The sequence below is a fragment of the Chiloscyllium punctatum genome, chromosome 3 (assembly GCF_047496795.1).
Source record: "Chiloscyllium punctatum isolate Juve2018m chromosome 3, sChiPun1.3, whole genome shotgun sequence".
Lineage (NCBI taxonomy): Eukaryota > Metazoa > Chordata > Chondrichthyes > Orectolobiformes > Hemiscylliidae > Chiloscyllium > Chiloscyllium punctatum.
This window is the reverse complement of record NC_092741.1, coordinates 139,095,698-139,109,724: the sequence shown is the minus strand read 5'-3', so window position 1 is coordinate 139,109,724 and position 14,027 is coordinate 139,095,698. Positions and strand designations below refer to the sequence as shown.

At 40.9% G+C, this 14,027-nt stretch overlaps 1 protein-coding gene across 1 annotated transcript; it reads right to left on the bottom strand.

The window, feature by feature from the left end:
• Positions 1 to 2,955: 2,955 nt before the first annotated feature.
• LOC140454418 (uncharacterized) lies at positions 2,956 to 13,453 on the bottom strand. The gene is made up of 4 exons (XM_072549131.1): positions 13,265 to 13,453; positions 10,032 to 10,358; positions 7,286 to 7,669; positions 2,956 to 3,338 (listed from the first exon to the last, which is right to left on the bottom strand). Exons 1-4 carry the CDS (start codon positions 13,284 to 13,286, stop codon positions 2,956 to 2,958), a joined length of 1,116 nt encoding a protein of 371 aa, XP_072405232.1. The 5' UTR covers positions 13,287 to 13,453.
• Between the last annotated feature and the right edge of the window lie 574 nt (positions 13,454 to 14,027).

Here is a 14,027-nt window from a genome sequence, read left to right as displayed (position 1 = left end):
TGGCACAGTGGGTGGGCGGCACGGTGGCACAGTGGTTAGCACTGCTGCCTCGCAGCGCCGGAGACCCGGGTTCAATTCCCGCCTCAGGCGACTGACTGTGTGGAGTTTGCACGTTCTCCCCGTGTCTGCGTGGGTTTCCTCCGGGTGCTCCGGTTTCCTCCCACAGTCCAAAGATGTGCAGGTCAGGTGAATTGGCCATGCTAAATTGCCCGTAGTGTTAGGTAAGGGGTAGATGTAGATGTAGATGTAGGGGTATGGGTGGGTTACGCTTCGGCGGGGCGGTGTGGACTTGTTGGGCCGAAGGGCCTGTTTCCACACTGTAAGTAATCTAATATAGAACGGAGAGAAATAGACAGTGACGTCTTGAAATCTGTCCATATAACAGAGGAGGAAGTGCTCTTGAGATGCATAAAAGTGGATAAATCCCTAGGACCTGATCAAGTGTACCCTACAACTCTGTGGGAATCCAGGGAAGTGATTGCTGGGTCTCTTACTGAGATATTTGTATCATCGATAGTTACAGGTTACAGGTGAGGTGCCAGAAGGTTGGCTAACGTTGTGCCACTTAAGAAATGTGGCAAGGACGAGCCAGGGAACTATAAAGCAGTGAGACTGATGTCGGAGGTGAGCAAGTTGTTGGAGAGAGTCCTGAGGGACAGGGTGCACATGGATTTGGAAAGGCAAGGACTAATTAGGGATAATCAACATGGCTTTGTGTGTGGGAAATCATGTCTCACAAATGTGATTGAGTTTTTTGAAGAAGTAACAAAGAAGATTGATGAGGGCAGAGCGGTAGGTGTAATCTATATGGACTTCAGTAAGGTGTTCGACAAGGTTCCCCATGGGAGATTGGTTAGCAAGGTTAGATCTCATGGAATACAGGGAAAACTAGCTATTTGGATGCAGAACTGGCTCAAAAGTAGAAGACAGAGGGTGGTGGTCGAGGGTTTTTCAGACTGGAGGCTTGTGATCAGTGGAATGCCACAAGGATTGGTGCTGGCTCCACTACTTTTCATAATTTATATAAATGATTTGGATGTGAGCATAACAGGTAATATTAGTAAGTTTGCAGATGACACCAAAATTGGAGGTGTACTGGACAGCAAAGAAGGTTACCTCAGATTACAACAGGATCTTGATCAAATGGGCCAATGGGCTGAGGAGTGGCAGGTGGAGTTTAATTTAGGTAAATTCGAGGTGCTGCATTTTGGGAAAGCTAATCTTAGCAGGACTTATACACTTAATAGTAAGGTCCCAGGAAGTGTTGCTGAACAAAGAGACCTTAGAGTGCAGGTTCATAGTTCCTTGACAGGTAGACAGGATAGTGAAGAAGGCATTTGATATGCTTTACTTTATTGGTCAGAGTATTGAGTTGGGAGGTCATGTTGTGGCGGTACAGGACATTGGTTAGACCACTGTTGGAATATTGCGTGCAATTCTGGTCTCCTTCGTATTGGGAAGATGTTGTGAAACTTGAAAGGTTTCAGAAAATATTTACAAGGATGTTGCCAGGGTTGGAGGATTTGAGCTATAGGTGAGGCTGAACAAGCTGGGGCTGTATTCCCTGTAGCATCGGAGGCTGAGATTATAGAGGTGACATTATAGAGGTTTACGAAATTAGGAGGGGCATGGATAGGATAAATAGACAAAGTTTTTTCTCTGAGGTGGGAAAGTCCACAACTAGAGGGCACAGGTTTAGGGTAAGAGGGGAAGGATATAAAAGACACCTAAAGGGCAATGTTTTCACGCATAGGGTGGTACATGTTAGGAATGAGCTACCAGAGGAAGTGGTGGAGGCTTGTACAATTGGAACATTTTAAAAGGCATTTGGGCAGGTGTTTGAATAGGAAGGGTTTGGAGGGGCATGAGCCAGGTGCTGGCAGGTGGGACTAGATTGGGTTGGGATATCTGGTCGGCTGGTGGACGGGTTGGACCGAAGGGTCTGTTTCTGTGCTGTACATCTCTTTGACTCTATGATTCTATGACTTCTCCCAACCAGCCTATTTCTACAAAGATCACAATACAATGTCCAACATTATATAAAATTCTTTTACAGGACAATGGGGAGGGAATGGCCTAATGGTATTATTTCTGGATTGCTGCTCCAGGAAATACTCTGTGAACCTGGTTCAAATCTTGCCTTAGCAGTTGGTGAAATTTTGAATTTACAGAAGTCTGGAATTAAAAGTTTAATGAAAACCATAACTCCATTGCAGATTGTGGTAAAAACCCACTTGGTTCCTTCAGGGAAGGAAAATGCTGTGCTTACCTGGTCTGGCCTACATTTGACTCGAAACCCATAGCACTGTGGCTGACTCTTAACTGCCTCTGGGCAATTAGGGATGGACAATAGGGCTGGCCTGGCCAGCACCAGCCTCATCCTATGAATGAAAAAAAAGGATGGATAATCCTGAGGGTGTGGGGAATTATGCTGACAACTAGTTGGTCTCATTTGCATATTTGCATGTACTGGAAACCATGCGAATTAATATATGGGACAATGTTCTTTGAAAGCTGAAAGAACATGTACATGCATTGTATCTGTTTCAACTCAACACTAAATGACAATTGTTTGTTGTCCATGTCTGAGTTAATCAGAGTCAACCTGCCTGGTTTAAGATTTAGTAAGGCTTGGCTGTTAACTTTAACTCATCGTTAATTAGTGCATGCTGCATGGCAACACCTCTACAATCGGAGTCTCATTTGCTTACAAGTTAGTACTCTCATGCAGTATAAATGTTGGTTTCTCCCTTAAATTGGTATTCTTGAAAATTGTCCTGGTGAGACAAGAATCTTCAATAAACTGCGTCATTTTGTTTCAATACAAATGACTAATAAAAAGCCTATAAACTTGAATATTATTTCAGTGTGTCTGTTTTTTTTTCTGATCTTGCACCAATATTAAGACTTCATAAAAAACGTTCTATTCCAAGGTACTTTCTGGAAAGCTACTTGTCACAAAATTATTAAAACAACACTGAGCATACCAGTGAAAGGATGTGATGAAGGACTCTCGTTGGTCATGGCTTTAGTGTTAATCGCGCCCCTGCATCCAAAGACAGAAGGGAAGTTGACGGAGGATGCAAACGTTTCAGGATTGATATTGTTGCTGCCTATTCTGTTCGAGCAGCCAAAGAACAGGAATGGAAGCGGTTTGCTGGAGACTGCTGTTGTCGTCATGTCTGACCTGGTTGATGAAGGGACATTGTAGTGGGTACACTTGGGTAGTGTTAAAGAACCACCTGTTGTGTAGATTGGAGATGGGCCAAAAGCATGTGGGAAAGATACGGTGGCCGAAGACAGTTGGATTCTGCAGGCTTTTTTCGCTACAGGTTCATCTGCATATAGATGGGAAAATATTTATTATTTCAGTAAATTTATCAATTAGCGAGAGACTGAAAATAATTACTTTCAGAGTCTAAGTTCATTTACAGCTTCACAAGACTTGTCAAAAATAACAAACTAGAAAAGACAGTAAGGTAATAGACTCACCAAATTTAAGGGCATTAAAATGGTCTTTGGATATACGTATGGAATAGTGTAGGTTAGATGGGCCTCAGGTTGGTTTCACAGGTCGGTGCAACAACGAGGGCCAAAGGGCCTGTACTGCGCTATAATGTTTTTTATATTTTGTAAAGGTTGAAATAGACTGTAATTGCTTCACAACATCACCCCAGTTATAGAGTTATACAGTCATACAGCAGGGAAACAGACCCTTTGGTCTGTCTAGTCTATGCCAACCATAATCCTAAACTAAACTAGTCTCAACTGCCTGCACTTGGCCCATATTCCTTCAAACATTTCTTATCTTGATGTCTTTTAAGCATTGTATCTGTATATACAATCCACCACTTCCTCTGGAAGTTCATTACACACAAGAACCACTGTCTGTTTAAAAGAACTGCCCCCATGCCTTTATTAAATCTTCTCCTTTAACCTCAAAAATATACTTTGTGGTCTTGAAATACCCCATCCAAGGGAAAAGGCACTTGCCAAATACCTTATCTATGCCCCTCATGATTTTGTAAACCTCTATAAAGTCACTCCTCAACCTCCTATGCTCAAGTGAAAAATCTCCCAGACTATTCAGCCTTTTTTATGACTTAAACACTCTATTCCTGGAAACATTGTGGTCAATCTTTTCTGAAACACCTCCAGCTTACTAATATATTTTTTATAACAGGGAGACTGGAATTGGACACAGTACTCCAGAAGAGATCTCACCAACACCCTGTACAATATGATTTTTGAGAAGATGTTTGGCTCAGGTTTGTGGATCGGTTTGTAAGTTTGCTCACTGAGCTGGTAGGTTTGTTCTCAGATGTTTTGTCACCATGTTAGGTAACATCATCAGTGAACCTCCAATGAAGCACTGATGTTCTGTCCCGCTTTCTATTTATGTGTCTTAGTCTGTTGTGGTGGGTGATATAATTTCAGGTTCTTTGTCTCAGACGTTGGTAAACGGGATCCAAATTGATGTGTTTATTGATGGAATTCTGGTTCAAATGCCAGGCCTCTAGGAATTCCTGTATGTGTCTCTGTTTAGCCCGTCCTAGGATGGAAGTGTTGTCCCAGTCATCTGTGTGTAAGGGTACTAGTGATAGCTGGTCATGTCTTTGGTGTACCATGCAAGGACTGCAACAAACACCATATTGGACAGACAGACGGGCAGGAAACTAGCCACCAGGATACATGAGCACCAACTAGCCACCAAAAGTGGCAACACGTCCATCCTGGGACAGGCTAAACAGAATTGTTAGAGGCCTGGCATTTGAACCGGGACTTCATCAATAAACACATCAATTTGGACCCCATTTACCAATCTCTGAGAAAAAGAACCAGAAATTATATCATCTACCACAACAGACCAAGACACATAAATAGAAAGTGGGACAGAACACAGTGCTTCACCGGTGGCTCACTGATAATGTTACCTAGCATGGTGACGAAACATCTGAGAACAAACCTACCAGATAAGTGAGCAAACATACAACTTGACCCTGTACAATCTCAACGTCACATTTCAACTCCTATACTCAAAGGTCTGAGCAATGAAGGCAAGCATGCAAAACTCTTTAACTAAATTTACTTCTTAACTTTCTTTCTTAACTCCTTCCTATCTAAATTTGATGCAAACTTCAAAGAATTATATACCCGAACCCCTAGGTCTGTCTGTTGGGCAACACTCCCCATGGTCACATTTAATTGTATAAGTCCTGCCCTTGTTTGTTTTACCAAAATGCAATACCTCACATTTATCCAAATTAAACTCAATATGCCACTCTTTAGTTTATTGATCAAGATTTCTTTGAAATCTTAGATAAACTTCTTCACTGTCCTGTTCACTATATTACCAGCCTTGGCATTTTCACAAACGTATGAACCATGCCTTCTATATTCTCATCTAAATCATTTGTACAAATGATAAACAAAAGTGGACTCAGCACTGATCCTTGTGGAACACTGCAGGTCACAGACCACCAGTCCAAAAAAAAACCCTCCAGTTCATTCTGATCAGACATTAACTTTCCCTTTTACTAGTTGGTATAGTTTATTTCCTTTATTTCAATTGGAGGTTTTAATTCGATTCTTAACTATTCCACATCCTTCTTTAAAAATGTTCAATTTGTTTTCTGAAGCTATTTTAGACAGAAAACAGAATCTGAGACTTAACCACTTAAGTGAATAAATGCAAGTTCTTGACAATGTCCTTCATTGAATTAAGGTCATTTGGAGCTCTGAAAATGAAACTCCAGCTCTATTTTATCTGAAATATGGACATGTGCCCTCAATCTGTTTTAATTCAACCTACAACATGTATGAAACTTTCCATTCTCATTCTTGTTATTTTTCTTCTGATAATACTGACACTGCACTACATTTTAGCACAAGTAGTCTCCAATTATTTCTCAACAGATCATTTTTCATTTATAAGGCAGGGTAGGTGGTGAGTGCCATCAGTATATTACACTTGGCAAGACACTTCAGTCAAAGGAGGGAAGGCCCAACATTTCTATGTGGATTCGGAATTAATGTAGTAGCAGAGGGAACCCATTCATCAATTTATTTGCAGCAGCACAGTGAACAAATCTGAATATAAAGGAGCATCACTGTTCCACAAGAAATCTATAACCAAAAATAATGAACTGAAACTCAGACTTAGATCTTTGCTCCCAATAGTTGGAACATTTTCCAACTCCAACCTTGGAAATTAGGATTTCCATTCTGTGGCATTGTGACGAGGATCAGGAAGCCCTGGAATAGTTACGGAGGCTGTCAGGTGTGGAAACAGTCTGTGTGGTAGGTTTGCCTTGGAGCACTGACATTATGTGGTAGTTTGTGTTAAAAAAAGAATAAAATGACAGCCCTCAAACCCTCATTCATCACATCCACACTCCCCTCACCCCTTCCATGCCAACCTCTCATGCCTCTCCACATACCTCCACAACTCTTCAAACTTTCCATGCCATTCAATGCTCCTCCAGCCACTTCCCAAGGCCAATTATAGTCCCCGTGCCAAACAAATGACAGCTCTGTTGACAGTTTCAATGAGCTTTGTAGTTAATTAATTTATACACTTTTTTTCTCATGTATATTTTCAATAAACCCCAAAGGCACCTTATCCCTAATAAAGACCACTTTGCCTTTCCAAGGGAGTCCCAGGGACACATCCACAGGGATCACTCTGCCTCTCCAAAAAGATATCCCAACTCACAAATAAACCCCCAAAATGCAGAGCTACTCTTATCAGTCCTACCAATTCTGTGCAATCGTGCATTTCAGAAACATGTAAAACCAAAATTAGACATGAACAGAGGCTGTGTTTGATTTCTATAGAAATATATGTGCATGAAACACAACCTGACTGCATTCCAGCTCATCTCCCCACTTGGAAATGCTAGGAGTCATGTTTGGGAAAGGCAAGGCATTTAATTTCTGGACTCATCCGTCATACTTGTAATGACAGAGAGAATCTCCAACCTTACAAAAATTCAGATCCTAATTCCTGAATCTCTTCTCACCATAAACCCTTGTTGCTGCTGGGTTTAAATGGATGCTTCAGCAGGAGCTGAATAGACGAATGTCACTGCTAGTAAAAATTGTCAGCAGGTCATTACTAACTGCCAATGTAGCTTTCTCCTCTTTAATTTCTCCAGTCGGTCAACTATAGCAGTTAAACAGGAATTCCTGATTGACTGTTAAATATCTCAGACAAACAACAAAACCAAATAATCATCACCATTAATAGATATCAGGCTGAACTATGAAATATAAGCTAACACACCGGGATCTTGGTCATTATCTTCCTTGTTGACATCCTGTCGTGTTGATTTTGCTGGATGTGATATAGCATGAAACAGTTTTTCATCAGGCTCAGTATTTCCAATGGACACAGATGACAATAAAGCAATTGTGTTTTTTTCAGTGGGTTGGTGAACAGTTGCACATTCTGTGCCAGTTGGAAGAAATTCCATTGTCATTCTCTCTTCAGTCGTAGTGGATGTGGTATCAGCTGAAGAATACATTTCTGGAGCAGAGCAAATTATGCCAGGCATGTGAGAAGGAGTGGGGGTAGTCAAGGATGTAGACATCTCTGTTACTCTGGTAATCGGAGGGGTTGCTACTATACTGGATTCCATCTTGGTGCTTCTTCTGTCAGCGGTCATTTCTGTAAACAAGTTGAGAATTCAGTATTCTTTTTCAGGTATGATTTTTACATAGTCAAGGCTTTCACTGCCATACCATTCTAACCATGTTCAAATTTTTAATTCCTTCTGCAAAAGTCTGACGCTCGATACAATTTGTCCAGAGCTAAGAAATGAATTTAATAATCCCATTTGGTTGAATTTCCTAAATTAATCCCTATTCATGATCCTGCCATCACTTTCTTTACTCAAATATTCCAATTCAGTGTCTCCATTCTCCTTCCCCTGCTGTCCATTCCCTTCCACAGATTTGCTCTTTCAGTCAATCTGACCTCTTAGACATAACAGAAATTTGCTTTGACAGATGCAGTTCCAGTATTCCCTGCCTCAGCAGTGATATTTTGATTTTAATGACTCCACTGACAATTGCCTTTTCAGTGATCTCTTTCAGAGAGGAGATGTGCCTTATACAGGGGAATTATTAAATTCACAAAATCAGTCTGACACTTTTGCCATGGGATCTATGAGCACTGTTCTTCTAAGTTATTGAATGTGAAACACTTTTTGGCACTGCAGAATAAATATTATGCAGTATCATTTAAATTTAGATTAGATTAGATTAGATTAGATTACTTACAGTGTGGAAACAGGCCCTTCGGCCCAACAATTCCACACCACCCCGCCGAAGTGCAACCCACCCATACCCCTACATTTACCCCTTACCTAACACTACGGGCAATTTAGCATGGCCAATTCACCTGACCTGCACATCTTTGGACTGCGGGAGGAAACCGGAGCACCCGGAGGAAACCCACGCAGACACGGGGAGAACGTGCAAACTCCACACAGTCAGTTGCCTGAGGCGGGAATTGAACCCAGGTCTCTGGCGCTGTGAGGCACATTTTGCATTGTTATGTGCAATACAATAAGGCATGACATGTTGTAGAAATCTAGAGTGAATTGTCTCCCAGAGATCAACAGAGAGGATATTACTCACAAATCTTTATAATACACACTTCCTGATCTAACATTGTATATTAAAAAGGTTTCTTCACCTATAAAGTGTACATTTTACTGCACTTACTGCTGTGAGGACATGGCCTTACAGCATGGAAGAAGTAATTAACATTAAAGATCTAGATTATGTAACCTAAAATTTAGATAAGGATCTTCAATGAATGAGGTGATCACAGCACACCTGCACTTGCCATAGTATTTAAGGTAACAGGCAAACATCCAATTCAATAATTTACAAGACTCATATCCTCACACACCTTCCATTTCTGCAAACCTTACACTTACTGCTCACAGATTTCAAATGCGTCAATGATTCAACTTAGGCTGGAAGAACAAAGCCAGCCAGGTAGCATCAGAAAGTGGACAAGTCAACTTTTTGGGCTTAACTCTTTCTCAGGACTCAGTTTTGACAGGTAGATCAGCCAAAAGCATTGCAAATCAATTATCATATCACTTTGAAGAAGGGTTACTGAATTTGAAACATTAATTCTGTTTTGTCTCCACAAACCTGCTGAATTTCACAATGGCTACTGCCAGTATGACACTCATCTTTGTTCAGGATTGGCTGTGGGTGAGTGATGGTAGGAGTCTGTACCCAGGGTGATGATATAGGGAAAGGGTGACAGAGGTTCAGGCAGCAAGAGCAGGGGTTGTCTCTCAGCAGGATCCTTCTCTCTTGAAGGGGAACCTGCTTAGGAGAAGGCAAGTGAACATATTTTGCTTTATAATGTTCCTGTGAAAGAGCTTGGGATGTTTTGTTAAACACAAGGTGATATGAAATACAAGTTGCCCATGTTGTTATTGCTACCTCCTATTTTCTATATATATTGTAAGCAGCAAAAGTCCCAGCAATCAGATTTCTTTGGTACTTCACAAGTCAGTCCTTCCCTTGCTTTGTCTGATCCAATTAACTTTCAAGTTGGCATCAGAAGTTGCCTTGGTACTCCATGACTTGCTACCTTCTTGACTCGCTGTTTGGGTGAGGTGGTATTTATATATATTACATGTTAAATTCATCAAGCTGATTAGTTCGCAATGTAAAATTAGAAAGGTGTGTAAATTGAAATATCTCCATTCAGGCTAGTATCCTGTCACCAAGTCACCCTTTATGGACACCTGCATAGTTCTTGACACTGGTTCAGCTCCCTCAGAGCCAGTCTCTGAGTGAACAGAACCTCTGACACTCCTGTTCTTACCTGTCAGCCAGGGCTCCCTGATTGGACCGGATTAACAGCCCCAATCAGGAAACTCATATTATATGAGGCACACCTGCCTCACCTCATTTCAATCACTACATAAATTAACTCTGCAATCTTGGGAGAGCTACTTGTACGTTCGGAATAGGACATTATTTGTAACGATGATTACCTTTTGACTGGTTTCCTTTACAGCTCTGCAGTATGACTCCATACTTCAGTATGTCACAGCCCCTACATCTCACTGCTGGAGCCTTGTTTGATAATAAACATGTGTCACAAATCCATATCTCTGGTGAAGTGGGAAGGATTGTCTCATCATGTTTATCAGATTCATTGGGCAGACTGGAATCAGGTGTTTTGAGGAGTTTTTCACTGAAGTGCATTTTTGAGTTAACACTCATCCAGTTTGCAACGTGCTTTTGCTTTTTGGTACTCTGGGTTCTTTGATTCACAAGGTTATTGCTGGAATTCTGGAAACTTTGCAATGACTCGGATGCTAAAAAGAGAATAAATAATGATGGGTTAAACCATCTTCCACTCAAAGCAAGAAGGTTACAGCATTTGTCAAAAATTACCCAACTCACCAACCTTGCAACCGGGGTCAATGGAACTAGCAGATTATAGTTTCAGTATATTAAAGTACCAGGAGGTGAACCTCATGAAACTGTCAAAGATGTTGAGTAACATGCGAACTTTACAAACGTTGGCATCAGTACGAATTCAAAAATTCAACAAGGCTTTTCTCAACTTTAAAATGAGGTCAGGATTTGGAAGCAAAGAAGGACTTAGCCTTAAGTTAAGCAAATGATATTTAGGGTAGGCAGGATAAATGAAGTAGGACCACATATTACAGCAGACTACAATCTGGGATCCTCAAGCCACTCACTCACTCACTCAGTCACTAAGTCACTCACTTAGTTACTCACTGACTCACTTACTCATTCAGTCACTCACTTACTCACTCATTCACTTACTCACTCAGTCACTCACTTACTCACTCAGTCACTCACTCACTCATTCACTCATTTACTCAGTCACTCACTCATTCACTTACTCACTCACTCGCTTACTCACTCACTCACTCAGTTACTCACTCACTCACTTACTCAGTCACTCACTCACTTACTCACTCACTCATTCACTCACGCACTCACTTACTCACTCAGTCACTCACTCACTCATTCACTCATTTACTCAGTCACTCACTCATTCACTTACTCACTCACTCGCTTACTCACTCACTCACTCAGTTACTCACTCACTCACTTACTCAGTCACTCACTCACTTACTCACTCACTCATTCACTCACGCACTCACTTACTCACTCAGTCACTCAGTCACTCACTCATTCACTTACTCAGTCACTCACTTACTCCCTCACTCAGTCACTCAGTCACTCACTCATTCACTTACTCACTCAATCACTCACTTACTCACTCAGTCACTCACTCACTCACTCAGTTACTCACTCACTCACTTACTCACTCAGTCACTCACTCATTCATTCACTCACTCACTCAGTCACTCACTTACTCAGTCAGTCACTCAGTCATTCACTCACTTACTCACTCAGTCACTCACTCATTCACTTACTCAGTCAGTCAGTCAGTCACTCACTCATCCATTCATTCACTCACTCAGTTACTCACTCACTCACTCACTCATTCATTCACTCAATCACTCACTCAGTCACTCAGTCACTCACTCAGACCTGCCTCACCTTGTTTGGAGTCAGACCAAATACCTCAGGAAATAACTAAAAATTGAGCAACAGGGAATATATGTGCAAAACATGAATGATTCAAAAATAACTTCAGTTAAACAATTTACGATTGAAGATACTTACAGAAAAAAACTACCAACGACATGAAATTATGAATAATTTGTAATTAAGATGGATCAATAAAATGTATCAGACAAAGACAGAATGAAAAATCTGGTCTAATTAGCTCTTTTTTTGAACAACTTAGGTCCATATACTGCATAGACTATGTATTTTTATCTCTTCCCTGCCTTTATAACACGAAACGCAGTTAGTACGATGTCCATATAAAGTTGTTATCCTTTAACACCAGAATTGAAGACAAATTAATGAGGTTTCTGTTTGAGGATCAACGGGTCATCGATACATTTATAGAATTATAGCCATAGAGACAAATAGCACATAAATAGACACTTCGGTCAAACCAGTCCATGCCGGCCACAATCCCAAACTAAGCTAGTGACACCAGCCTGTGCTTAGCCCATACCTCTCCAAATATTTCTTATTCATGTTCTTAAATGTCTTTTAAATGTTGTAACCTGCATCCACCATTTCCTTTGGAAATCTTTCTCCTATCCTCTTAAAAAATGCCCCTTAGTCTTGAAATTCCCCACCCTAGGGAAATGACACCTGCCATTCACCTCATAATTTGAGAAACCTCCTAATTAGATTAGATTACAGCATGGAAACAAGCCCTTCGGCCCAACAAGTCCACACCGCCCCGCCGAAGCGCAACCCACCCATGCCCCTACATTTACCCCTTACCTAACACTACGGGCAATTTAGCGTGGCCAATTCACCTGACCTGCACATCTTTGGACTGCGGGAGGAAACCGGAGCACCCGGAGGAAACCCACGCAGACATAAAAAGAATGTGCAAACTTCACACAGACAGTCATCAAAGGCTGGAATTGAATCTGGGTTCCTGGCGCTGTGAGGCAGCAGTGCTAACCACTGAGCCACCGTGCCACATCCCAATGTCCTGTACAATCTCAACATCTGTTCTAAAAAAGCTAATGAACACTTGCTTGAAATGACATATTGCAGTTAGATCACATTGAGTTTTTCAGAAAATGTTCTCCCTCGTCATTTCTTCTATGTAGCTACAGTTAGTAAAGCTTGTTAATGTTCACTACAAAAGTTTGGATCTTGACTCACTACAATGTTTCAAAGCCCCACTGATCTTGCTGGACAGCCTACACTTTAAGTGTAAATTGGCTTCTCATAAATTCATAAGGACAGAGTTAAAATACATTAAAGACAGCAAGTCAAAAACAAAATCATCAATACTCTAGGAAGATATAAGCAAATGAATATTCTAGATTTATTTTGCAAGTTCCCCTCCATGCTGCACTCCATGCCAACTTTGGACTATATTCCTGTTTCTTGGCTGTCTATAGATCAAAATCCAGGAGCTCCCTTTTTAATGGCATCATGGAAGTGCAATATCTGATGCAGCTCTAGGTGTTGGTCCGTCACTTCCTTCTCAATGGCAATGAATTCCGGCTGAACCAGGATGACCCACCCTCCATGAAATAAAATCCAAATGATTGCTTAGCCAATCCACCTACTTCAATCAAGTTTTAGAAATGACGTGCAGCTGTGAACACTGACTTTGATGAAGTTTAGTAAACTTTACCTTCTGGGCAAGATGTTGGCATTCCAAAGGCATGTTCAGATTTGCCATTACTGGTGTCCTTCTATTAAAGGAAGAGGAAAAGAAGAAAATAACTGGCTATTTTAGCAATCAAGTTACACTCTTAACATTGTTGCGAAAGCTCTCAATTAAGCTCATCACATCTGATTAATATTTTGTGATGTTGAACATTTAATCCAAAATCAACAAGATTTGTGTTGAAAGCCTTTTTAAAATATTAATGTACTTTTCTTGCTTTCACATATGGAAGGACTGTTGCCTGGTATGTATTTAAACATGCATCCCAAAGTAATTTTCAGCTAGGATTATGCTTATATTATTGGGGCGGTATATTGCGGTGGGTTTAATTCTGCAATACTGTTAGATAGGGAGCTAATGGGTTTGGTCTCGTACGAATGAAAGAATAATCATATATGTCCAAGTTATATGTCCAAATGAGTTAATATTCAGCTCCTCCCAATAGCAGATAGTCTTTGGGTGGAGATAGTTGAGTTCTGCACAAGTGCCTGAGGAGAGCTGGTGTACTCTGTACAGCTTCCAAGAACCCTTATCAATTCTGCCTAGCTAGTTAATGTAAACCTCACTTATTGTTATCATGCAATAAAAATAACTTGTTATGTAAGACAATTATCTCCTCAGTTTAGACTTACCCATGGTTTATCCTCTTACACTGATAATTAGGCAGGCCCTAGCCTCAGCATTGAGAAAGCTGGATTAATGATAGTGAACAAAGCAGAATGTCACA

What these genes read in the sequence shown, in the direction of transcription:
- LOC140454418 (XM_072549131.1), bottom strand. Translation starts at nt 13,286, where the DNA reads ATGCCAACATCTTGCCCAGAAG. An exon ending in TAAAGGAAACCAGTCAAAAG is followed by an intron (nt 7,670 to 10,031) that starts GTAATCATCGTT and finishes ACTTGTTTACAG; the next exon opens with AAATGACCGCTGACAGAAGA. An exon ending in AGATAATGACCAAGATCCCG is followed by an intron (nt 3,339 to 7,285) that starts GTGTGTTAGCTT and finishes ATCTATATGCAG; the next exon opens with ATGAACCTGTAGCGAAAAAA.